The 26,330-nt window shown below is 38.8% G+C and overlaps 1 protein-coding gene across 3 annotated transcripts in view; it reads left to right on the forward strand.

Annotated features, from left to right (window-relative positions):
* Positions 1 to 26,330, forward strand: part of kcnab2b (potassium voltage-gated channel subfamily A regulatory beta subunit 2b) — a gene marked incomplete at its 5' end in the record, with an annotated part of 83,342 nt that overhangs the window by 51,472 nt on the left and 5,540 nt on the right. For 2 of the 3 annotated variants that reach the window (XM_081385859.1, XM_081385860.1), the window contains 10 exons: positions 12,952 to 12,995; positions 13,152 to 13,189; positions 13,616 to 13,695; positions 15,316 to 15,360; positions 19,110 to 19,154; positions 20,365 to 20,408; positions 20,648 to 20,734; positions 25,299 to 25,384; positions 25,744 to 25,864; positions 25,958 to 26,052. In XM_081385859.1, the coding sequence (XP_081241985.1) occupies positions 12,952 to 12,995; positions 13,152 to 13,189; positions 13,616 to 13,695; positions 15,316 to 15,360; positions 19,110 to 19,154; positions 20,365 to 20,408; positions 20,648 to 20,734; positions 25,299 to 25,384; positions 25,744 to 25,864; positions 25,958 to 26,052 (685 nt within the window). Of the gene's footprint in view, positions 1 to 12,951; positions 12,996 to 13,151; positions 13,190 to 13,615; positions 13,696 to 15,315; positions 15,361 to 19,109; positions 19,155 to 20,364; positions 20,409 to 20,647; positions 20,735 to 23,485; positions 23,531 to 25,298; positions 25,385 to 25,743; positions 25,865 to 25,957; positions 26,053 to 26,330 lie in introns of all 3 variants that reach the window. The other variant, XM_081385858.1, reaches the window with a different exon arrangement.

A 26,330-nucleotide genomic window follows, 5' to 3' on the forward strand; every position in this document is an offset into this window, starting at 1 on the left:
TTGACACAATCGCAATTTTCCTCTGCAGTTGACAGCAACAGTGCAATGATGCTGATTAATAGAAACAGGCAATGAATGAGTAACATGGTTACGTGGAAGCTTCTCCATGTCTGATGAGCCAACATGAAATTTTCCCCGGCATACTGTGATGAGGATGAGTTTATGCAAATGCACCTGAGGCAAGTGAATACCAAGAAATACAAGAAACATACATGCTTATGTGACCTGCGTCTGTTGTGCTCTTACATTTGTGAATGCTCACTAATGAAATGTCATGAGCTGATAAATGCAACCTGGAGGGTTTTTTCCTGTGCTGTCCCATTCTGTGATGTTTGTCTCTCTGGTTGCTACACTTATCCCTCAACTAACATCAAAGCTCATGTGCCTGTTTTGTTCACGAATTCGAAAGGAACAGGAAGAGACAGAATGAGAAGGATGAAGAGGGTTGTGTTGAGGCATTGTGTAAGCGTGTGTCTCTGGGGCCGGTAGAAAGAAAACTGAAGTGGTGATTACATAAATGCACAAATGGGCTGCAGTTTCTGCCTGCTGTTCCCTGGGCAGTAAACAGCCGGATTGCTTTAGTCTGGCCAGCCAGTTATGCAAGCTATTCTTTATTTGTCCAAGAAAAACCCATGAATTCAATGTGCAATCTTGGGAAGACCCCAATGTGGAAGAGGTTTTTTCTAAAACAGGAAGTGTGCAGTACTGGATTGATGGACTCAATTGACTAGGTTTAAAGTATACTTCAGTTTCGATGTACATGCTTAGTGTGTGCGTATAACTGAACGTATAGCCTTTCAAAGTATGCTCCATGTGATACAGACGGTCGACACATGGGCAATAGAAAGTTGTATCTTTGTCCAGTGTGGTATTTCTCTCCATAAGTGATAAAAATGTCTTTAAACTAAGTTGTGGGTATCCCTAACCCCCTCACACAAACACTTGCCAGAATGGCTGATTATTGTTGTTGCCTCTCGATCCAGTAGTTTGTTATGAAACTACAGCCCGGGGCCAGTTTTGCTACCTTAGGGCTTTTCTCACTTGAAATGGTTTACCCTGGGTTATTCTAAGCAGAATCCCAGGTTTTACTGCTTCAAGTTTCACACTGCTCATAATTTACCCAGGGTTAACAATTAATCCTGGGTATTCCTATAATGATGTTTTGCACTGTACAAGCCTAAACCTAGGGTTAACTTGCCTATTTTGCGGTGTCAGTTTTCCGTCACCATTTGACATTTGTCCCCTTAAATGCTGAAACGATTGTTTATATACAACGCGCAGTGTTTCCGTGACTAAGCATGTGACTATGAGGCATGCAATTGGCTATCAGTTGCTAAGGATCTGACTTTAGTGATGCGCGGGTCGTCTCATAACCCGCGGGCCCCGCGGGTAGCCCGCGGGTCGGGTTGGGGCGGGTAAAGAAATTGTCACTTTATTTGCGGGGCGGGTTGGGGCGGGTCATTAAAAACAAAATAAAATAAAAATCCATATATGTTGCATGCAATGTCCAGCCTATATTAAATATTTGGGAATATCAATCTAATCATATTTTAGTAGGTTCTTTGATAAGGCCGTAGCAATGCAACTTGCGTGATTTCCCCAAACCTTTGGCGTCACGTGACACAGCTCGCGCAAAGCAGCTCCCGCCGCCAGCCACAACAACAAAGACGGAGAAATAAAAGTGAAGATGGAAGATGAGGTGCGGGAGAAATTGAGGTCGGGATTTTACATAATTAAAGAAAAAAAGGTGAATGATGAATTAGATGAATACAAACGCTGCTTTGTAAATATTGAAAATGTTTAAATCATTATCTTATTAATATGACTTGATTTATGGTTCATATTCAGAAACGTCTGTTATTGCCAGTTGGCAATGTTTCCAAGCACTTTCAGGCTGAAATAAAGGCTGTTTTCATTTACATTACAATGCCTAATATGTCTATTTAATGGTCGCGGGTGCGGGGCGGGGCGGGTTGTAAAAATAGATACAGTGGTGCGGGGCGGGCTGGGGCGGGCCAAATAATTTCATAAAAGCGGGACCCGCGGGTTGGAAAAAAAGCCGACCCGCGCATCACTATCTGACTTCCCAATGCAGGGTTTCATTACCCCGGGTAAAAAGTGGTGTAATCCTGGTTCTAAATTACAAGTGGGAAAGATTTGTTTTTCCAGGACTGAAAGCGGTTTTTAGAGCGATGATAACCCAGGGTTAAGCACAGTGTGAAAAACCCTCTTGTGGACTAACTAATTAAAAATGTATATTCAGCAGTGTTGGTTTTGATTTGATGGGACATTTCAGGCCTCTGTCATATGTCCTATGTCAAAGAAAAGAAGGTAAGGCTATTATGGTGGTAGATATGCTACCTACGTGCTCAAATTAAATATTTCTTCAGAAATGTCATGCAAGACCTTCCTTTTTATGCAGAAGAGCACTCAGAACGAAGGTTAAGGAAGGTTAACAACAACAAAAATGTAAAAATGTTCTTCCACAAGTAAAGTCAATTTTGTGCTTCAACCACAAATGTCGACAGAGGGTCCAGAATTCTGTAGTGCACCTATTTTGCTGTTTGCTGCATTGTGTCCTGCACCTCTACCAAAATTTGGGCTGAATGTGTACACTTTTTTTTTTTCTGGATAAGTTATTAATCCATCAATAATCCAGTACAGTATTGTTTCTGTAGTGACTCTATCCTCTAAATTCATCCATACACACTCCAAAAACATTTCTTAGCAAAGATGCCCAACATGCCATTTTTCATACCCACATTGTGATGTTTTGGCACCCCATGTGGAGTGTTTGGGCAGGGAAGAGTGGCCCCCTGTGGATAAGATTACTCATTTTGATAAAATGCCCATGCCTCCCAGGCAGTATCGTGCTTGTATTCTCTATCGAAGCGTAGCCTGCAAAACCCTAGTTGATGCATCCTCCTCCTGGTTTTCTAACTCTTTCTTCTAAGAATTTTGTATTTTACTACCTTCATATCCATTCTTTACCTATTCACAATATCACCCGTGCCCCCAGCCTTTGTTATGTAATGCTGCATACCTTCCTACTCTTCCACTTAAAGTCTTTTTTTAGTGTGATGAAACGGTGAATATACTTGCTTCTTATCTTGCCTGATTGGATCTTGTTTGATAGATCAGACTTGATATGATGAAAACATTCTCAGAGGGATTCCTGGTGGCTCACTGTACATCAAATGTGTGTTTTGAACTGTGTATCCTTGAACTGTGTATCCTTATCCTCTGAAGCTTGGGGTGTTTGCTCATCTGCCATGCTAACGAGCTTGTGTGTGTGTGTGTGTGTGTGTGTGTGTGTGTGTGAGTGAGTGTGTGTGTGTGTGTGTGTGTGTGTGTGTGTGTGTGTGTGTGTGTGTGTGTGTGCGTGCGCGTGCGTTCTTTAATTAAGACATCTGCTGTCTGGGGCAGCCATAGGGCAGTAGAAGAGATCCAGCTAGTTTTTTGTCCCATCAGTTTTGTATTCCAACTGAGCTGAACCATGCTGTGTTGTGATGGTCAATGACGAATAAAAGTGTCCATGATAAATAACAGGAAAACATCTTTTAAAAGTCTTGTTTAAACCACATGTGCAAAGTTCTTAAAAACTGTCCATGATAAATAACAGGAAAACATATTTTAAAAGTCTTGTTTAAACCACATGTGCTAAGTTCTTCTCTCTTTGTATTCATGTTGGTTTCATTTAATTTTGAAAAACTTTTGTACCATTTTCAGGAAAAGTTTCAATTAATTAACTCTAAAAATACGTTATGGTGTAACCATCACTGTAAAAAGTTTAATATTAATATAATTTAATATTTGTTATATTAATATAACACAAAAGATAATAAAATATTTCTTGAATAAATCTGAGTATATAGATCTTATTGATTCATTCATTCTTTTTAGATTAAATTAAAAAGTGTATGTGTGTGTATATATGTATATATTAGGGCTGTCAATCGATTAAAATTTTTAATCGCGATTAATCGCATGGTTGTCATGAGTTAACTTGCGATTAATCGCATTTAATCGCACATTTTTTATTTGTTCTAAATATACCTTAAATTAATACTTTTCAAGTTTGTAATACTCTAATCAACGTGGGCATTGATAAATATAGATGCTTTATGCAAATGTATGTTTATTATTGAAACCATAGTCAATATAGCATGAAGACGAGACATGTTTCAAAGGTCATAGATGTTTTTCAAAGAACTTGTTCATGTCTATTAGACACATGTAGAAAGAAAAAAGAAATACCAGGTTCCCATTACTTCTCTTTCTTTGCACTGAGCAATTTACTAACACAAACATGTTTAGATTTTTGCATGACATCAGGGCAGCTCTTCTGAAAATGCTAAATGTACATTTAGCATTTATTATTACATTGTAGTTTGTCTCTCTCTGTGCCCATTTTGATGAAGCTAAATTCTCAATACATTCTCAATAAAACGTATATTTTACTGTTTCTGTTGTCAAACAACGGAATGAATTTGAAATGGTGACTGAAACGCGACCAAATAAACATAACCAGCTCTCCCTTCCAAGACGTTAATCTGCACAAAAATTCTGATAATCGAGCCGTCGTCTGGTGAAATCAAATACACATAAGCTAAAGACAATATCCGTGCTCTGATTTCGGATATATTTGTAAAATTAGAGAAGCAACATAATATCTGTGTTTAACTGAATTAAAGCGCTGCTCCTCCGCGTGAGACGCAGAGAGAGAGAGAGAGAGAGAGAGCGAGAGAGAGAGAGGCGCGCGCGCGTGCTGGGAGAGCAGTACCGGCGGTACCGGTATATTCTCAGAAACTAAATAAGGTTTGGGCGCTTTGTTGAAGGGAAAAAAATCGCTAAAGGGGTCTGCAATGTGGCTAAGTTGCCAACACTGTGTATCTGCATTTCTCCAACTAGGTTTTGGGCCACGGGTCAAACAGAAAATACGCGCTGCGTTAATCGTCCGTTAAAAAAATTAGTGCCGTTAATATGATTTTGCGTTAACGCGATATTAACGCGCTAAATTTGACAGCCCTAGTATATATATATATATATATATATATACATATAATAATTTTGAGCGTGGCATGGTTGCAATTTTGAGCGTGGCATGGTTGTTGGTGCCAGACGGGCCGGTCTGAGTATTTTACAATCTGCTCAGTTACTGGGATTTTCACGCACAACCATTTCTAGGGTTTACAAAGAATGGTATGAAAAGGGAAAAACATCCAGTATGCGGCAGTCCTGTGGGCGAAAATGCCTTGTTGATGCTAGAGGTCAGAGGAGAATGGGCCGACTGATTCAAGCTGATAGAAGAGCAACTTTGACTGAAATAACCACTCGTTACAACCGAGGTATGCAGCAAAGCATTTGTGAAGCCACAACACGCACAACCTTGAGGCGGATGGGCTACAACAGCAGAAGACCCCACCGGGTACCACTCATCTCCACTACAAATAGGAAAAAGAGGCTACAATTTGCACGAGCTCACCAAAATTGGACAGTTGAAGACTGGAAAAATGTTGCCTGGTCTGATGAGTCTCGATTTCTGTTGAGACATTCAGATGGTAGAGTCAGAATTTGGCGTAAACAGAATGAGAACATGGATCCATCATGCCTTGTTACCACTGTGCAGGCTGGTGGTGGTGGTGTAATGGTGTGGGGGATGTTTTCTTTAGGCCCCTTAGTGCCAATTGGGCATCGTTTAAATGCCACGGCCTACCTGAGCATTGTTTCTGACCATGTCCATCCCTTTATGACCACCATGTACCCATCCTCTGATGGCTACTTCCAGCAGGATAATGCACCATGTCACAAAGCTTGAATCATTTCAAATTGGTTTCTTGAACATGACAATGAGTTCACTGTACTAAAATGGCCCCCACAGTCACCAGATCTCAACCCAATAGAGCATCTTTGGGATGTGGTGGAACGGGAGCTTCGTGCCCTGGATGTGCATCCCACAAATCTCCATCAACTGCAAGATGTTATCCTATCAATATGGGCCAACATTTCTAAAGAATGCTTTCAGCACCTTGTTGAATCAATGCCACGTAGAATTAAAGGTATAGCGGAGGATCTTTCCGAATTTTAGATAAGAACCGCCCTCTCCACTTTTTGAAAAAATGCACATGCGCAACACTCTACCTGTTCCCGAGAGGGAACGCCTATTAAACGTGTGCGAGGTTCTCCTCGTGCACGCTCTGTTTACAAGTTGCTGTCGGCATCGCTCATACAAGATTACTTTCCAAAAGAAGATTTGCACTTTTTCTCCAAATAGCAATCCAAACTTTACCTGTCGAGTAGAAACTTCGCGACTGAGGCATCAGTGGGAAGCCCAATCTGTGTTTTCAGCGCACGCCATCGTGTGAAACAATCTCCCAAAAACACTCTGATCTTGTTTCTCTCTTCTGAGGCCTTTCTCTTCTTCTCATACAGTTCGTACAAACTTTTTCTCTTGCGACCCTCAGACATTTTCAAAGGACCCGGTGAAACGGCGAGCTTCAATGAATGGCTGAGCTCTAGCTCACCACACATAAACACCTGAAAGTGCGCATGCGCAGAAAGCGAAAACTAAGGGACGAGCACGTACGACGGCCTTACGTAAACATATCACCAGAATGATTGACACTTAGGTGGACCAATAGTTTACACTACCCACCCGGAAAAAGAAAATCCTCCGCTATACCTTTAAGGCAGTTCTGAAGGCGAAAGGGGGCCAAACACAGTATTAGTATGGTGTTCCTAATAATCCTTTAGGTGAATGTGTGTGTGTATATGTATATTGCTATGTTGTTATTATTGCTAATAATAAACTCTAAGTATCGCTAAATGGGCAACAGTGAACAACAGCACTATCCAGTTACTACATCACCATCTACTGCTGTGTTAGTGTAGGTAGTAGCGTGCTGCATTAAGAGACCCATTTTGGTCTGTGGTAAAGGCCCTGTCGACATCCATTATCGAATGCCAAAGATTAGTGGAGCTGGCCTAGCATTTCCCACACATGCAGTCTCAGCCAAGTGCAGCTCTCTGGGGTGTTACTGAGCAAGTTTCTCCTCTCAATGTGAACGTGCCTTTTAAACGCCCATATGCTGCTGAGTAGTTTTGCTGCCGTTCACCTTAGAAGATCAAGAAAGCTTGGTTTGTTTAAAGGCATGGTGAATTATTGATTGCAGACTTCATGTGTTGATTGATTTAGTAATGGGGTTTCCACGTGTGCTGGTAGGAAGCAAGGCAAGCTCTCTGACTAATACGCTATACTGCTTTACAGTCATAGCAAAAGTGTCCAGACATCCTGCTGTACTGTATTCCAGACAAACATGTATAGATCAGTCAGAAAACTGAATGCAGAAAATTAGTCAGTTTAAACCGCTTGTTTCCGATTTTCCATATATTTAACTGGTTCAGGTAAGTATATGTAAGTATTTTACCCAAAGTGACTTCCAGTAGACTTACTCTGGGCAATCTGGGGTTAATGTCAACATGAAATCAAAATGGACAATTCTTGTTTTTTTGTGGAATGTTGCAGTATGTATTCTAAATGATTTATCTGTGCCCATCATTATTATTTTTTTAATTCATGTGCCCTTGTAATTTTTAATCCAAATAACTTCCCCTCCCTCTTGAAACGACACCTCTTCTATTTTCTCTGATATTGTGTTTACTGGTGCGAGGACAACCTGTCAATCACATGAGATCACAGCAGTAGCAAACCACAAAAATCCTGAATTCCCAATGGACAAAATCAAGTTCTGCCCTAAATTTTTCTTGTTCAAGAAGTCTTTAAACTCAGATATACATCACAATAGGGAAGACGAGACTATCGCAACTTGTGTTTCATGCAGACTTTAACCACAGCATTACCTAGGGCTGCACCTGTCTTGTCCAGCTATCTTCAGCTCATACAGTTGAGACAAACAATTCATCGAGCAGATGACTGGACATGAAAGCAAGATGGAGCATTACAGTAACCTTTAATTGCATAAGACTTCACCTTTGAGAATCAGAATATAATTAAGGAGGAAGGATTATGAGGGAGAAGTTTTTAGTTGGAACACTATTAAGGAAACCCCAGGTAGTGAATCAATGAGAAAGCCTTTAAAAGTTAATTGCTTTTCCCGAAGATCTCAAAAGCCGTACGAAGAAAAGTAGACCAATTTCACAGTTTCATAAGTGTTCTATGGGGTTCAGGTCGGAGCTTTGTGCAAACTAATCACTTTCTTCCACACAGTCAATGAGCTTGTTGTTATAACAGATTCTACTGTAAATGTGCTTGATTTTAGAAGTTCTCATTGGCCCTCATTTATCATTCTTGCATAGAAACGGGCGTATATATTGGCGTAAGATTATGCTTACACTCTTCTCATCGCCTGATTTATGAAGCTGTGCGTACCTTTGAAATTCTGGTGTACGCAATACCTGACCTTGATAAATGCCGCGGCTGAAATCGATCGTCATTAGAATAACACGCCCCTATATATTCAAGTCTCCGCTCCCCCCACGCCCTCATTTTACGCCATGGACACACGGAAGACGGCAAAGAAGAGAAACTTCTTTGAGAAAGCGAAACCAGGGAAGTGGAAAGAAACAAAATTTATTTCTAGATTTTTATTATTAATGACGCTTATTGTTATTTAGAAGAAGAATGTCGTATTTATTATTATTTGTATTATTAATATTATTATTATTTAAAATAAGAAGAATGGCATTTTTATTATTTTGTCAGTCTGAATTATTTTTTTGGTCATTGAAAGCCTTTCATTACTAAACCCAGTCCGTGCACACCTGCCGGGCCTAACCCTGGCCTAACCATCGTTTCAAAGAATAGTACAACGGCGAGCGCGTCGAGTATAAACGCCTCGTCCGTTTGTGGAGGTGCGCGCGCAGTCTGCGGAGACTCGCGCTGCGGAGCCAGGCGAAAGTATAAACAAGGCTTGAAACGTCAGGTAAAGCGCACAGGCTCGCAACTGAAGGAATACATATGCCTACAAATCAAATGCTTTGGTAAAATCACACAAATTAAACATTGAAGTCCATGTTGCACAAAAATAAACACTGAAGTTTATAATTACTATGTTGTTGTTTTTTTTACAGTGGGTCATAATATATTATATCTTTTAGTTTGTCAGTGCGTTTTGTGGTGTTAGGAATTGTTTTTCTGCGCATTCCCGCACTCAAAACGTGCGTACACCACCTCCTGAGCTGGCGTAGGATTTGAGCGTGCCATACGCCAACGTCCATATTGATAAATCTCAGTCACCGTGGTTTTGGGTGTACGCCAGGTGTACGCTGGAAATTTGGTGTACGCACTTTTGATAAATGAGGGCCATTTGGTATAATGTGACTCAGAGCTTGACATTACCTTTTTTGCTCACCAGCCACTGTGGCTAGAGGTTTTCCAAAGTTACTAGACACTCAGCATTTTCACTGGCCACAATTTTGACATGGATACCATAGGTAAAAACTGCCTTATATATATTTTTAATACTATCTCATTATTTGGCAGCCAGTATATTAGGCTGCTGTCACTTTAAGACCTGAAACACAGACCATTATACTGTTTTATATAGCTAATATACTTCGCTTTATGTGCATGCTCTTTGGGTGTGAGCACAAAATCTGCTGGACTGAGTAAAATTATGCGCAATACGTGCAGTCCTATGGTGAAATTCGAGCCCTGTAACACCAGAGCAAGTGAAACAAGTGAGTGAGGGGAAGCGGGTTTTTGTGTAACTCGTTGTCGGAGAGATGAGAGAGCGAGAACGCGCATCTGGTATTGTGTATCCTGCGGAAGAGTTTCAGATGTTTCAGTATTGATATGTATCGAAAAATCAATATTTTTTACAACACTATATTCCACTTAGTTTATTATTTCAGATTTTTTTTAAATACTACAATTGAAAAATGTATATTATATAAAATTCAGTCCGCCAATATGACTAGTAGGAGTGACTGCTTTATACGCCACTATTGAACTACCATGCCTAGTTTCAAGCCCTGTACATTTGTATTTTATCAATTGCAGTTTTCCCATAATAACTACATTTTGCCCTTAAAGCATTAGACAAAAAATATGTGTGATCAATGGAGGACATAAATGTCTTTAAAAATAAATAAATACTTATAACAACATGGTTTGAAGTTTTGCTGAGAAATGTGGTTCATGTATTTTAAAAAAAAAAATATTTTTTAATTATTAAAAATGGTTGGTTGGTAGGTAGGTTTGTGGTTAGGTGGTTAGGTAGGTAGATGAGTAAGTGGGGGTGAGTAAGTGGGGGTGGGTAAGTAGGTGGGTGGGTAAGTGGGTAGGTGGGTAGGTAGGTAAGTAGGTCAATCTAAATCGGTTTGGTTCTATTGATTAGCAAAGAGATCCCCAAAATGGGGTTCGTGAACTCCTTGTTGGTCAAAGGGGTTCGGCTGACAAAGTCTGTGAATCTCTGTATTAGCACGTTATTCATTTAAGATTATTGGCATATTTTGGTGCTCCAGACCACTTGAATACGATTATCCCAAATGATGTATGAATATATTTTAAAATTTGTCATTTAACCACCAAAAAAGGAACATTCTCTCCAATTATTATGTTCTACAGTTTGCTGCGTTCCATAATTAAAGAGGGCTAAATATGTGCTTGACTATCTCTCTGTTCTCTGGTTGCAGCCAAAGTTGTCTAGCACCAGTGCATGCTAGTGTTAAAGCATTGTTCAGCACTTACACAACTATACTGCCAGAGAGGTGCCTGTGCCCTGTTAGATGGAAAGATCAATTATTAGCAATTATTGCAGGGCTTTGCGCATCAGTTTGAGCCCCATCAACAGGTGGCCAGTTCACCTTCACATGCTGGTCAATGGATCTCCCTTCCTGTAACTCTATATCTCCATCAAAGCAGTTAAAAATTCATCACTGGTTTTCAGGACCTCCATGCTCTCTGATAATTTGATTTGAGTAGATAAGTTCCCCGCTGATATTCTGTTCAAAGCCACTTAGAGGTGACATTGATGACAGTCTGTACAGGTAATGGATACACTGTACATCTACTATAGGCATTTATTCAGAGTCTACACTCAAGAACAAGTGCATTCTGGTTATATATTTCAAAACACCAGCAACAGTATGTAAAATATTTATTTATGGTTGTTAAATCATAATAATTCATTGTAAAACAAGCCATTCCAAGCGCTCATGTTTACTGTAGATGTAAAATTGCTTATTTTCTGTAAATGTGTAAAGTTTTGTTGGCATTAGGTGATTTCTTGGTCTATTTTTAGATGTCACTTTACTGCTACCCTCATAAAAACTAGTCCTTAAATCTATGTTATGCAGTTCATCTCAGATGCACTGAAAAAATGAAGGAAAAAGCAAACAGATTTTCCGATTAAAAAAAATAAGATCTGCTAAACTTTGTTTCTCTTCCAAACTTGATTTCTTTACTTTCAATATATGTAATTCTCTAAAATTTACTGATTGGTTCACATAACTGAAACTGTAGTTCCCAGCATGTTTGCATGGGACTTAATGTGGGAGATTAATTATTATTTTTTGTGTTTTTGAGCAAGTTGTGAAAAGGGGGAGATTGTTTAATGTTTAATGTTCAATTATGTGGACGGGTACATAAGTCTTTGTGGCTAAGGAGCAGACTTAGCATTTAGCATGCTAATACATGCTGTTGCTCACTATGCGGTGTTCACGCCATGTTGTAATTACCGTAATTACAAGATGACAACCTGTGACGTTAACTACTCGGAGCCGTTTACATTCTCAGACTCAGAATTATGTGTTTTTTATGGCAACACTATCAATTACTAAATTAATCTGCAGGGGTCAGGTGGTACAGCGGGTCAGGTGACAAGTCGGAGCTCTCAGAAAATTCAGAGGTTACAAGTTGTTATTACAAGATCTACAAAGATGCAAATGCAAAAGTCCGAAGTCCAACATGGCATGAATGCACCTGCAGTTTATTAGCTAGCTAGTAGTATCTTATAATTCAGTAATGTTACAAAAAATATATATAAAATTGAATGATTTGAATCCAGTCAGGGAACCAAATAAAATCACTTTGAGACTGCTTAATTTGGTTACTTCAAAATAATTTGGTTACTTCAAGATGTTGAAGTTAAGTGAACTGATTACGTTTGTGTTACTTAATTGACTCATGTGAAACCGACTTACATGATTAAATCATGTAAATCCAACACACTTTTTTTTTTCAGTGTGTGGAGAAAACACGGTTAATAACTTGTGTGACGATGTACAGTTGGAATGTCTCTCAAGGATAAATTCAATATAGATTTCTTCTGTGAAATTCTGTGCCTTTTCATAAGATGTGCTGTCCTCATCTAAAAAAAATTTTCTTCTTCTTAGAAATGGTAAAAAGATCCTTTAAAGAAACCTCTTCATTTTGTGCCAGTCATAATTTGCATCTCATCCTTTAAATAAGAATCAAAAACTCACTGAATAGCTGTAATTATGAAGGCAGTCTGTGTCCTTGACCTTATTGTAATTGCTCAGCATATAGTAACTTTGACTCTTTGCAAACTCAAAGGATATCGAACAAAAGACCCAGGTGGTCTACTGATTGGTTGATCGGGTTGAAGGTACAGTAGTGCTGTATCCAAATTGTATTTCATTCTCTCACAATACACTCTACATGTGAGTGGGGGTAACAAATAAAGACTGCTACTGTACATATGCAGCCTTTGACCCATGTTACACATAATTTATATAGACATATATTGAGTTAAAATGAGTTATTAAATGAGATTTATTCTGTGCTGCTGACCACAGGGCACACATGCAGTATTCATCCTTAGACCATGAAGAAATGCTTACTGAAGTACATTAATTTATATACCACACTTAAACATGTTATCATTGATTTACGTTTATCTTCATGATGATTGCATCTGATTTTACCATGTTATCTAGAATATTTGATGGGGTTCTTTCTGTGTTTAGGAACCTTGGGAAATCTGGATTACGGGTATCATGTCTTGGGCTGGGTGAGTAAAACATGCTATAGGCTAAGTGGACTATCACTGTTTGCCTCTTGTAAACATAAGAAATGTAAATTAGTTTAGGATTAACTGAGCAGCACTGTTACTGTATACAATACTGCATGTGTCAGATCTGACAGTACCTGTACATTCTCTCTATAGGCACCTGGGTGACATTTGGTGGTCAAATCACAGATGAGGTAGGATTTTCATGGATTGGTAAAAAAAAAAAGTGTTTAAATTTTTAGTCTGGATTGAATTCAGTGTGCGTTTTTTTATTTTATAGTATTAAGTACCCTTTTTATACATTTGTGTCCTGTTTTATGGTAGGTGTTAATTTAAAAAGTATCATCCAGCGAAACAGTGCTTAGTCCACCTTCAGGGCCACAATGAACAGCCTTGCAGAATGCTTGAAGTGTAGCTTTAATCAACATGTACTGTACAGTAACTAAATAGAAACAGATAATTATAATTTCTTCAAATAAATGTAATTTGAGTTTTGTACTGCTGAAGACAACATAAAGCTATAATGCCTTTTCAGCGGTTCATTTTCTTCTGTCATTTTCTCTCTCTCTCTCTCTCTCTCTCTCTCTCTCTCTCTCTCTCTCTCTCTCTCTCTCTCTCAGATAGCTGAGCAGCTGATGACGCTGGCGTACGAGAACGGGATCAATCTGTTTGACACAGCTGAGGTGTATGCGGCAGGGAAGTGAGTGCTCTACTGATTTCCCATCATTCATTGCTGCACTTCTCATCAAAGATAGGGATTTATGCTCATATATGGGGAGATTAGTAAAGTATTAAGTCTAATTTTAGCAGTATTATTATCTTTTATAGGACTGTATAGACCTACTTCTCACAGATGTGATGGGTCTAACATGCTTTTCAGGAAACCCAATCACTGTTTGCTATTAAAATCTTTTTTTTTTTTTTATTTGCTTTGACACCAAGGTACAACTTGAATCTTGAATTTTGGAGTGCATGTATGTATATGTATATATCTATGTATGTATATGTGCGTGTGTGTGTATATAATATATATCATTTTAATAACATTGAACATTGTGGTTACAATTTATTTTATAGTACGGGCACTTTCAGTGCACTTACCTACAAAAGTACTTAGTAATGTAAGGTAACAGCATGGGTTTAAGTTAGGTTTTGGGGTAGGTTTAGAGTTAGTACCTAGTTATCACCCAGTTAGTGTCATTACTGAAATAAGAAAAAATGACTGTAAAATAAAGTGCTATACCAACAATGTTTTAAAAGTTGTTGACTTGCTATATATTACACTAACATTTACACTTATAACATTTCAACTGCTGTTTAATGTACACTTTAGGTATCTATGTTTAAGACAACCTAGTGAAAGAAATTAGTGGTTGGTCAGCAGATTTCACTCGTGCAAGAAGAGAAAAAAGATGGAAAGGTGAATAGCCAAACCTGCTCGCTTGCAGTAAATTTAGCAGTGCCGTCTTTATTTTCTGCAATGCCGTGGAAATATAATGTCAGGGAATTGCTGATAAAGTTGAGAGGAAATAGCCTGACTCAGTGGAAATCCACTCAACGATACAAAATGGCACTTTAATGAAGCAGAGTTTAAGAGCGTTAAAGGACATAACCTTATATATTTCGTCTGTGTGTGTGGCGGAGTCGTTTGTCACATTTTCCGTCCGTGTTTCATGCCATGTCAAGCTGGCCATGAGGCTGTGGCTCAGTGCGTTGATAGTTCATGCAGAATAATCAAGAGAGTGTTGTAAAAACTTCAGCACAGACAAACAATATCCTTAATCACTCATACACATACACTCGCCGTCTTTCTGTGGATTTACTCATCTAGACTACTAGTTAATACTGTATAAAAGGAAGACTAGTTTGTGAGTTTGTCTAAGGATATCTGCTGCTCTTTTGAGTCCACGTTAGTTACAGTAGCGCTTCATTTGTTACAAGCTGTCACAAGGATTCACATTCTCGCATTGGGATGATGAGGCCTGATGGGAGAACCATTCATGAAGAACACATTGGTCCTGAGGGCAAAAATGTAACATCTGTCATTAGACGCACTCCCTTCCTTCCGCTCTTCCCCTTTTTTTTTTTTAAATCTGCTCACATAAAACAAAAAACATGAAGCATTTTGCCTGTGTTTACTTTGGGAGTTCCTTTCATATTGCTGTAAAGTGAATGCTTCATTAGCTTAATTCTCCAGAAGCTGAGAACAGGGAATCCCCCAGTGTAGAGGACGCTTTTGCTCACCGGCTGTGGTGTAAGTGAGGAGGAGAAGGTTTAGGATAAAATAATAGCATGATAATTGCTTCTCACTTTCTTACAGGGCTGAAATGGTTCTCGGCAGTGTCATCAAGAAGAAAGGATGGAGGTAAACATATTGATTTGCTGTATTCAAAACATTCTCAAACTCTCATTTGATGCGATCTGCCCATGTGAGCGGTTTTCTCCTCTGACTGTCAGAGTAACTGCTGACATCCTCTCAATGGGAAGATGCTTGCTTATACCCTGCAGCTCCTGTTAGTTTGTGAATGACTAATGTGGAATTTGCAGTTAAGGGGACATCAGCTTTTATTCATCCTACCATTCCCTGTATGCGAGCACTGAGGCGAAAAGCTGCTTCCCCCAGGGAAAGATGTCTAAATTTGGACACAATTTTTGCCCTTTTTAGAAACATGGCATGACTGCAGCTTCAAGTATCTGAATATTTTAGCGTGAATATTATTCTATATTTACATTTATTTATTTAGCAGACGCTTTTATCAAAAGCGACGTACAAACGAGAACAATAGAAGGAGTAGGAGAACAGTAGGGCAACAATATGCAAGTGCTATGACCCCTCTCAGTTTAATCTCAATATTTTTTATATATATATATATATATATAAATTGAATAGAAGAGAAAGTGTTAGTATTACTGGATCAAGTGCTGCCGAAAAAGATGCGTCTTCAGTCGTTTCTTGAAAATGGCTACGGACTCAGCAGCTCTGGTTGAGTTAGGCAGATCATTCCACCAGCAGGGAACAGTCAAGGTAAAGGTCCGAGAAAGAGATTTTGTGCCTCTTTGAGATGGCACCACAAGACAACGTTCGCTTGCAGAGTCCAAGTTTCTGGATGGCACATAATTCTGAAGTAATGAGTTTAGGTAAAAGGGAACAGAGCCAATGGTTGTTCTTTAGGCAAACATCAGTGACTTGAATATGATGCGAGCGGCAACTGGCGACCAGTGCAATTTTGTGAGGAGAGGAGTGACGTGTGCCCTCTTCGGCTGATTAAAGACCACTCTAGCTGCAGCATTTTAGGTCAGTTGCAGAGGTTTGACAGTGCAAGCTGGAAGACCAGCCAGGAGAGCATTACAATGGTCCAGTCTGGATAGAACAAGCACTTGGACAAGGAGTTGTGTAGCATGCTCTGATAGGAAGGGTCTGATACTCCTAATTTTGTACAAGGCAAATCTGCAGGACTGGGAGGTTCTAGCAATGTGGTCTGTGAAGTTCAATTGATCATCAATTACAACTCCAAGGTTCCTGGCTGACCTTGATGGAGTTAAGGATGACGAGCCTAGCTGAAAGATTAAGTTGTGATGAAGTATTGTTGGCCGGAACCACAAGCAGCTCTGTCTTCGCAAGGTTTAGTTGAAGGTGGTGGTCCTTCATCCAGCCAGAAATGTCTGTCAGGCAGGACCGTCGGATCGTCAGGCTGGAATGAGAGGTAGAGTTGTATCTCATCAGCGTAGCAGTGATAGGAAAAGCCATGTTTCTGAATCACAGATCCTAGTGATGTCATGTAGACGGAGAAGAGAAGTGGTCCAAGCACTGAGCCCTGAGGCACTCCAGTAGCTCGATGTTGGGTCTTAGGCTGCGTCTCATTTCTCTGTCTTACCCCTTACTCTTACCCCTTCCCCTCGGTTTTGCGCGTTCATGTGAGGGGAAGTGGTGTCCCAATTCTCATTTTGATTAAGGGCTAGGGCCAAGGCGTAGGGCTACATAGCCCTTGAAACGAAGTCTGCGGAGGACCACACTTGAAAGAGAGGGATAGGAATTTCTCAGAAGTGAGTTGCACAAATGTATGTATTTTCAGCAGTTTAATGACACTCGTGTTTTATGATACCTTTAATAAAACGTTCAAGCGGTTTTAATTGTAATGTTTTTGTTTTGAATCGCTAGTTAACCGCTAGCTAGCAGCTATGCGCTATTCGCCGTTTGCTAATGTTTTGCTTATGGTGTCGCCGGCGCCGCCGTTAAATACAATGAAACAATGTCTTTGACTGATGGCACACAAGCGTGCAAAGATAAAGAGAGACCAGGCAATCGATATCACAACCCGAGACGACGGCATCTTCGTTTGTTTATGTCAACGCGTATCGCCTCTGTTGACGTAGCAGCCAGCTAGCGGAAAGGGAAGATGACGCAAACGGTAATCGAGTGGTGTCTCATTTCTAAGAGAAACGTTCTTCCCCCTACCCTCCTTCACTCGGTATCGAGGGGCAAGGGGAAGACGCAGATAAAGGGGTAGGGGAAGGGGAAGGGGTAAGACAGAGAAATGAGATTGGCCCAAAGACACCTCACCCCTCTACGACACCCTAAAGGACCAACCTGAGAGGTAAGACTTGAACCATTGGAGTGCTGTTCCCGAGATGTCCTTCATCTTTAGGATTGACAGGAGGATCTGGTGGTTAACTGTGTCAAAGGCAGCAGACAGATCCAGCAGGATGAGAACTGGAGACTTCTGCCTCTGAAAGCAGAGAGAAGGAGGGTAGAATGTGTGTGTTAGCTGGTAAAATGTGTGTGTCAGTTTGTGAATTGGTAAATTGGCCGCTGATGGTGGTTGTTTTATCTATGAAAAATGTGGCAAAATCGTCAGCTGTTAGGGTTGGTGGTGGAGGAGGATGGTTGAGAAGAGAGGAGAAGGTTTTCAAAAGGAATGCGAGAATCAGAAGAATTGTTCATTTTGTTGTGATAGTAAGTCATTTTAGCAGAGAAGGAAGAGAGGAGGGATTGATAAAAACCAAGGTCAGTAAGATCTTTCGATTTGCGCCACTTCCTCTCTGCACCCCTGAGTTTAGAACGATGTTCGCGGAGAACATCAGATAACCAGGGTGCAGAGGGTGTGACGCGGGCTGGCCTGGAGGAAAGGGGGCAGAAGTTGTCCAAGCAGGATGTTAAAGTGGAGAAAAGAGTATCAGTTGCACTGTTAGTATCTAGTGTTGAGAGCTGATCAGGTGGAAGAAGTGTGGATGAGACCGAAGAGGATAGGCGAGAGGGTGAGAGTGAGCGTAGGTTTTGCTGAAAGGTGACCTGTGGAGGAGTGCGAGTTGTGTTCTGAGGCAGGGTGAGGATGAGAGTGAGGAGGAGGTGACCTGAGGTGTGCAGTGGAGTGACCAGTTTATTATGGTCAGTGGAGCAGTAACGCGTGTAAATAAGGTCCAATTGGTTACCTGATTTGTGAGTAGCCGCAGTAGATACTCGTTTGAGGTCGAATGAGGCAAGCAGAGTGTGGAAATCAGCAGCCTGAGGTTTTTCTAGGTGGATGATTAAGTCTCCAAGAACTATGAGAGGAGTACCATCCTCAGGGAAGGATGAGAGTAGCACATCAAGCTCCTCCAAGAAACTGCCAAGCTGACCTTCTACAAATGCCTCTTATTGAGACCATCTTCTGCGGAGAATTAACATTGTTTTTGTTATTGTTGTTGAATTTACAATTTATGTACTTTTTTAACAGAATAAGATGAATTATAAATTATTATATTTATTCTAAAATAAGAATGCTATTTTAGGGTTTTCATAACAAAATTTGAATAGTATAATGTTATATAATGTAATATAATATAATAATGAGTATATTTTAATTCAATTGAATTTAATTCTAATAATAACAGCAACAATAAGAATAATAATTTTATTATAAAAAAAATGTTATGTGTTGAATGCTCTTGTTCTTATATATAATTCAAATATAATGGAACTTCCTGGTCTTTTCATGCGTCTTTTAATACAGGACTACAGTACAGTGTAATTTCCTGAAGCCAAAACTGACACTGTTTACCCATCAATCATCATGATGTCTGGCCTGTCCTTGCCTTTGTTTAGCTTTCAACCACTTTGTCTCCTGTGTTTCATAGACGTTCCAGTTTGGTCATCACCACTAAGATATACTGGGGTGGAAAGTAAGTGCTGTGCTTACAGTATGTGTGTGTGTCAGAAAGAGGTTAATGATGATTTGTACCTTCCCCTGACTGTGAGAACAAGGGAATCTGGTTAATGATAGTCTCTTTCATACGAGTGCGAGTGAAGTTGCGTGTTGGGTATAGTAAGGGAAGTCCTGCAGACCCTCACTGGAGAGCGATCTAGGTCGAATCCCCCCCTCTGAGCTGTGCTCTTTCACTCAGGGCAAATTAAAGGCCAAAGCTGAGCACTGATGTGAGGTCACCATCAAACATTAATGGGTTTAAATTGGCACTGTGCTCACATTTTGATAGTAATTAGCTCACGCACAGAATCAGTGGCCATTAAATCTGACCTTTGGTAAATTTACCTGAGAAAGATCACTGATTATTGTGTGCAACATCACCTTTGAGTATGTCGTATGTTTTTTTTTTTTTTTTTTTTTTTTTTTTTTAAGTAAACATCTGTACAGAGGAATCATTAACAATAATATCTGACAAGAACTTAAATAATAGATAGGGTGTTTTTACATTTCATGCTGACTTTAAAAACGCATTCAGTAAGCAACTTGAATAATACTTAAAGTCTACACACCCCTGTTAAAATAGCTGGTTTTGTGATGTAAAAAATGAGATTTGGACTTAATCAGAGTCGCTTCATATAAAGACAGGTGTGTGATATTACACATGAGCTTGATGAATAGTTAATTCTCAACACAGCCACGTACCCAATTATAAAAGGGTGTACGGACTTATGCAATTAGCTATTTCAATGTGTTTTTCTCTGAAATGTCACTTTGGTTTTCAGTGGCATTGGTTGTAACCACAAAATCACAAAACCAGCTGTTTTAACAGGGGTGTGTAGACTTTTTACTGTATAACCACTGGGTGGCCGTGATTTCACCAAATACATGTTCCTGGAACAACATCTTTGTTGATCCTGGAACAACATTCCAATCAACCAATCAAATTTGAGGGATAAGTTTACAGTTTGTCAAGTTTAGGCTTACAACCAGGGTTAGGTGTTTTTGCATCAGTGTTAATCATATTATTTCCCTCTGATTTTAGGGATAACATATGGGTAGGGTTAGGTTGGGGTAGGGATATGGTAAGGACTAAATTTTGATCCAGGAACATGTCGTACATGACAAAATCACAGTGACCATATTCACTGGATGTACTTAAATATGCAACATCTTTGTATGTTTTTCAGAGCAGAAACAGAGAGAGGCTTGTCCAGAAAACACATAATAGAGGGTAAGTCGATGTTAGAAATTATTGCATCTTATATCCTGAGGTTAAATAGTTTTGGGCCTGAAATGTGGTCAAACAATGCCATGTTTCAAGCCCTTAAAGTTCTTCATTCTTTAAGGATTTGTACAGTACTGATTTAAAGCTGCAGTGCATCATTTGTGTGCCAGTAGCAGCACCAAACGGAAAGACAGGGAAATGTAGAACACAGTTTTTAACAGTACTTTTGTTTTTCTGATCTTCAGGTCTAAGGGCATCACTGGAGAGACTTCAGTTAGAGTATGTGGACGTAGTGTTTGCTAACAGACCCGACCCCAACACGCCAATGGAAGGTAGGTGTGCTTGATAAGATGCTGGGCTTGATGAGTTTTTGCGTCTTTGAATACCAGCAATGGAATGGCTCACTTAACTGCTTTGCATTGAAGCATGGGACTATGTCAGACCAGTCGCACAGCTCTCAACTCACAAAATAGAGATCAAACACATTGAGACCAATGGCGGAGAATTTCTAAAAATGGTCTAATCATCCCATTCATTTTGAAATAAACTACACCATCACACAGAATAATTGATTGTCTATTAGAACACTGAGCAGTGAATGGAGCATGTTGTCTAAGTGTGCTGTCAACAGGGCCCGGATCTAGGCAACAGGGCTGGATCTAGGGCTGAGCCCTCCCAAATGTCTGCCTTGCCCATGCCCATCCAATCAGAATTTAGGCACAGATAGTGTTAATCTTTTTTTTATGATTTGTGCATTTATTAAAAACAATATGAGGGGGGCTGTGTGTTGAAGTTTGACGAAGCACTGTAGAAAACCACAACCAATAATAATAATATTTAATTATTATTATTATAATGATTGTAAAAATAAAGAAAAAAATTAAAACAACACCAGAAAAGTGCAGTATATATATATTTTATTAGTTGAAAGTAACAGCGCGGCACGTTATAAACTCATAAGGCGACTTCAGTTTAATGTATCCTCATGAATATGTAACTTCATATTTACTGGCTGATTTTAAAGTGTCATTTAGCCGCCCACTACTAAAATGGGTCATGCCATTGAGATTACCTGAGCAGTTGAAATATGCTAGAAAACCATGCTTTGAGAACGTACATAGACGGAACAAGAACATAATGTAAGTGTATAGTATATACTGTATAAGTGTATAATGTATAATTCAGTCAGGGCCGTAACTACCATAGGCATCCCACCCCCCCCCCCACCAATTTTAATAGTGCAAAAATTTTAATAGTAAAAAAAAAAAGAACAATAAGAGTGAATGTGTGCATATTTTTAAATAAAATATTATTTGCAAAGATTTTAAATGGATTACTTCTCAACAAGGCTACAATTAGACAGAACTTCTTTTACCATTCTTATTTCTTTTTCTTCATTCCCTTACATCTCTTTTAATCCTTTAATTATTTAATTTCTTTAAATAAAAAGACCAGTAAAACCCCCCTTCCCCCTTTGGTCAGTGAAGCGTAAAAAATATATACTTTTTTATGTCTAAAGATGCATTTTTTTTAAGTTTAACTTATATTGTTTACATTTTTGAGAGGCATGTCATGCCTGAGACGCTGCAAAAGTATGGATGTGAGCGCATCGGTCAAACTGTCTATCTAGTGCGTTTATATTGAAAGTAGCATAGTGGAATGGAAAAAGTATCTGTGTAAATCAGCCACATTAAAGATCTATCTATCTATCTTTTTCACCACAAAAAAGCCCACCCAGGATATATACCAGCCCACCCTTCCTTAGCTGCCAAGAACCGGGCCTGGCTGTCAAGATGATTCAAGTTTGCATCACAGCAGTTGCATCCATTATGCAGTTAATGGTTGAGTGAAGTTATTTAATCAAGTAAGAGTGCATGGTCTTGCTTTTGAGAGTTTTACAAAAGCATTAAATGGACTAGTACATGTACATCTCAGATCTTTCATCATAGAAAGGGGTATAGAGATAAACAACCAAAGCAGCATGACTTAAAAGATCTTAGGTTACTTAAATAGCATATTCACAGCACTATAGCATGGTGATTCTATCAGACTCTATAAATGACCAGTATGATTTTGTCACCCCAAACCCGATTTGCTGTTAATTCTCTTCTCATAAAAACGGTGGGATAATACTGGTTCAAAACATGTTAAGCTCTGTCGACGACATTTTTGGGTAATAATTTTCATCAAAAAGAAGTGACACATACAAAGGGTTGAATTGAGACACATAAAAAACTCCCCAAAATGATGATTAAAACAACTTAAACAATACAGTTTTAAGAAGGAATTTATCTAAGTGCTCTTATAATAGTGCTGTCAAATCGATTAATCGTGCTTAATCGCATCTAACATAAAAGTTTGTTTATATAATATGTGTTATATATATTATGTGTGTATGTATGTGTGTGTGTGTATGTATATATATATATATATATATATATATATATATATATATATATATATATATATATATATATATATATATATATATATATATATATATATATATATATATACAGACATATATGAAATATATATAAATATAATAATATATATACACATATATTATGTAAACACAAACTTATGTTAGATGTGATTAATCGCAATGAATCGATTTGACAGCACTAAGCAAAATCATCTGCTTTTAAACCCTCCAAAAATCAGCCCCTTTCACTTCCATTGTAACTTCCTTACTGTAACCTCCTTTTTATTTTAAGGACAATGGAGGACAAGTCGAAATGAAACTTTGTGCTAATCAACATCTTACAAATGCTGTTAACTGAGCTTAACTTAATACTGTGACGATGCCATGCTGTAGAGCTGTGAGGGGTATGCGGATAGAATGATCAGTAGCAGAGACTGAGCCTGATGCTTCTGAGGTCATGGTCATGTAGACATGAATGCTCGTGCTTGTGCACACACACACACACACCTCGTGACTTCAAGCGTGGTCCCATAACGCTGGGATTTGTCAGAATCCCCCCTGGTCCAGTTCTGCTGCTTTTTTTCCTTCAGAGATTTCATTCCATTTGCTGCTTGGTAAACCTCTTTTCACAGTCTTTTGTTTGTTTGTTTATCACCAGGAGATCCATTTAACACTTCAAAATCAAGAACATTCATCATAGAAGGTACATGGTACCCTCAGTGAGAGTTTTGACCTCCTGTCTCCAAAAGCATTTTATGGCTTTGATTTGTGATAGTTTGCCCTCTTTTCCTGGTGTGAGAAACCTGACCGTGTCCATAAAATGCTGAAGATTTCCAGAATTTCCTATAAAAACCTGGTATGCCGTAGAATGATTGATTTCTTTGACTCTCCTGTCCATCTTGCAAGTGAAATTTGGAGAAGGTCATTGCATCTTACTGACCCGTGATTATTGTTTTTCCTTTTTTTAATTCAGACCTTTTTGTTGGATGTTTACCATGCATTTTCATTCCATTTTAAAATCTTCTCCATTATTATTTTTTCTTAGAAATTAATTTATGTAGGTGCTAAGCGGATATTTTTTGGGCTTTGCTTGTTTTTTGTTTTTTAAATAAATAATAATAAATAAATACTGTCAGACATTAAAAAAACCTGCTTCTGCTTATACTATGCTCCAGCCTAATGTTCAGATTTTCCTAAAACCAATTAAAAATATTTTTTGCAAGATGATTGCCTGCAGTGTCCTCAGCTTCCCTGCATGTGAATATTTTATTACTGCAAGTATAGCTGCTCTATATTTTGCATGTGTCTGTCTTTGTTATGTCTTGTTTGATATTTTCTCTGTTTGTCTAATAACTGTTGATGGTGATATTATTCACAAATCTTGAAAAAGATAAAAGCTGCTCAGCAGAACCCAGTTTAAACTGGTAAATTGGCGATATGCTACCATGTGAATACGTCTAGTTTGTTTGTACAGAATGGAAAATTGATTGATTTACAAGAGGTTTGTGAATGCTGTCTTTTCCTGCCTGTAGTGTTTGCTTTTTACTTGATGATTTACCATAGCATAAAATTACTTATTTGAATGTGTTATTTTATTTATTTAAATTTGTTAATATGTGGGAATTTCCTGTGGTGTGGCCAAATTATAACTTAGAAATACAGAAAAGCGTCACAATAAACAATGTGAATAGAAGCACTTTGCATATGTTGTCATCTAATGTGGGTCTATTTTCGAAAAAGAACTGGTCATACATTTACACTGCTTTGAAAATTAAAAAATAAATACTTTTAAAAGAAAAGAAAACAAACAATAGGCAATTTTTTTGAATCCTTGAAAATGTTGCTAATCAATTTTTCAAGGTTTTAATTTTGTAGAATGGAGACTATTATACCTGCTACTTTTACGTAAATGAATGTTTGGGTGGAACTACTTCAGTGTTTAATGTAATGACCCGCGGTGTGACCTCCATAGTACATGGCAGCTTGATTTCATACAGTTTTTTGTATCCATGGTGTCTGGTTCCTTTCTCATAATAGGGTATGTTCATGCAGCAGTGTATAATAATATGACATGTAGTAGATTGTCGGCTGGACCATGGAAAATTGCTCCTCTGCTAAATGTCAATGAAATGCAGCCTTGTGGAGTCGTACTCTTGATTTATTTTCCACCCACTAAGAAGCTCTTTGAGTAGAGTTACTATAACATGCATAACCTTCGGGCCTTTTTTAATGCCTTGTCACTTTGTATAAAGAAAATATGATAAATGGCCTTTGTTGCTCTTAGCTTTCTTCAGAAGCTACTTCTGCTCCACTTCCATTACTTTACCGTTATATCCAACCTTGTTTTTTAATGGCTAGGTGTATTGCAGTCGTCTTACTCTCTCTCATCCCGACCGCATCTGATTTTGTTCCTCGGTCCCTCAAGGTCTGAGTGTTATCTGGACTCTGATTGTTAATATTTTGATTGGCAGAGACGGTTCGAGCAATGACCCATGTGATTAACCAGGGAATGGCCATGTATTGGGGTACTTCCCGCTGGAGCTCCATGGAGATTATGGTGGGTTTGAAAACAGTGAATTTTTTTCTAGCATTAAAAATAAAGCACTTTCAGTTTTCATGAAAATACATAAAAGTATTCATGTTGTTTCAGCATCTCATTTGCTGTCATTGAAGTGTTTTTTAGATAAGCATTATGTTGGCAAGCATTCATCGTGCTTTAATTGAAAAATTCATATAATTCGACCACTACATACTTACCTACAAACTTAACTTCGGCTCTCATAATAGCAAAAGACTGTTTTCTGATCCATTGTTTTAATTACATTTTTTTATTTTGCTCTTTTATGTTTGGCTAATGGTGAAGGATTTACTTTGAAACAATTTAATTTAATTTCACAATGTTGTATGTTTTTTCAGGAGGCGTACTCAGTGGCGAGACAGTTTAACCTGATCCCGCCTGTCTGTGAGCAGGCTGAATATCACATGTTCCAGAGAGAGAAGGTGGAAGTACAGCTGCCTGAACTCTTCCATAAGATTGGTGAGTGTGTTTTTTCTAGAGAAAAGTCATTTCAACGCAGTTGCTGAAATGGTTGCTGGTTCATACTACTATGTCACAATGGTGTTTGTGCAGGTGTGGGTGCCATGACGTGGTCTCCGCTGGCCTGTGGGATCATCTCAGGGAAGTATGACAGCGGTGTGCCTGTAAATTCCAGAGCCTCTCTCAAGGTATTCCTCGGCTATGAGTTACAACATCTCGGCACTCCTCTCAGTCTGTCCTGACTGTTGTTGTCGTGGTGGTCTTCATTGGTGACTGTGTGTGCTTTAAATGTGAAGACCTTGCTTGCGTTTTTGTTTTATTTCTATCACTTTATGGGATTGTGAAGTGCTCCAGTTCATCTGCCACACATGCATGTGGATGAATGTATAAACACTTCTGTGTTGTTCTCTTTTCTGTGCTGTGATATGGTGCCTTTCCTTATATATCTATACACATAGCCATTGAG

This window comes from Scardinius erythrophthalmus (assembly GCF_964197995.2).
Source record: "Scardinius erythrophthalmus genome assembly, chromosome: 15".
Taxonomy (NCBI): Eukaryota; Metazoa; Chordata; class Actinopteri; order Cypriniformes; family Leuciscidae; genus Scardinius; species Scardinius erythrophthalmus.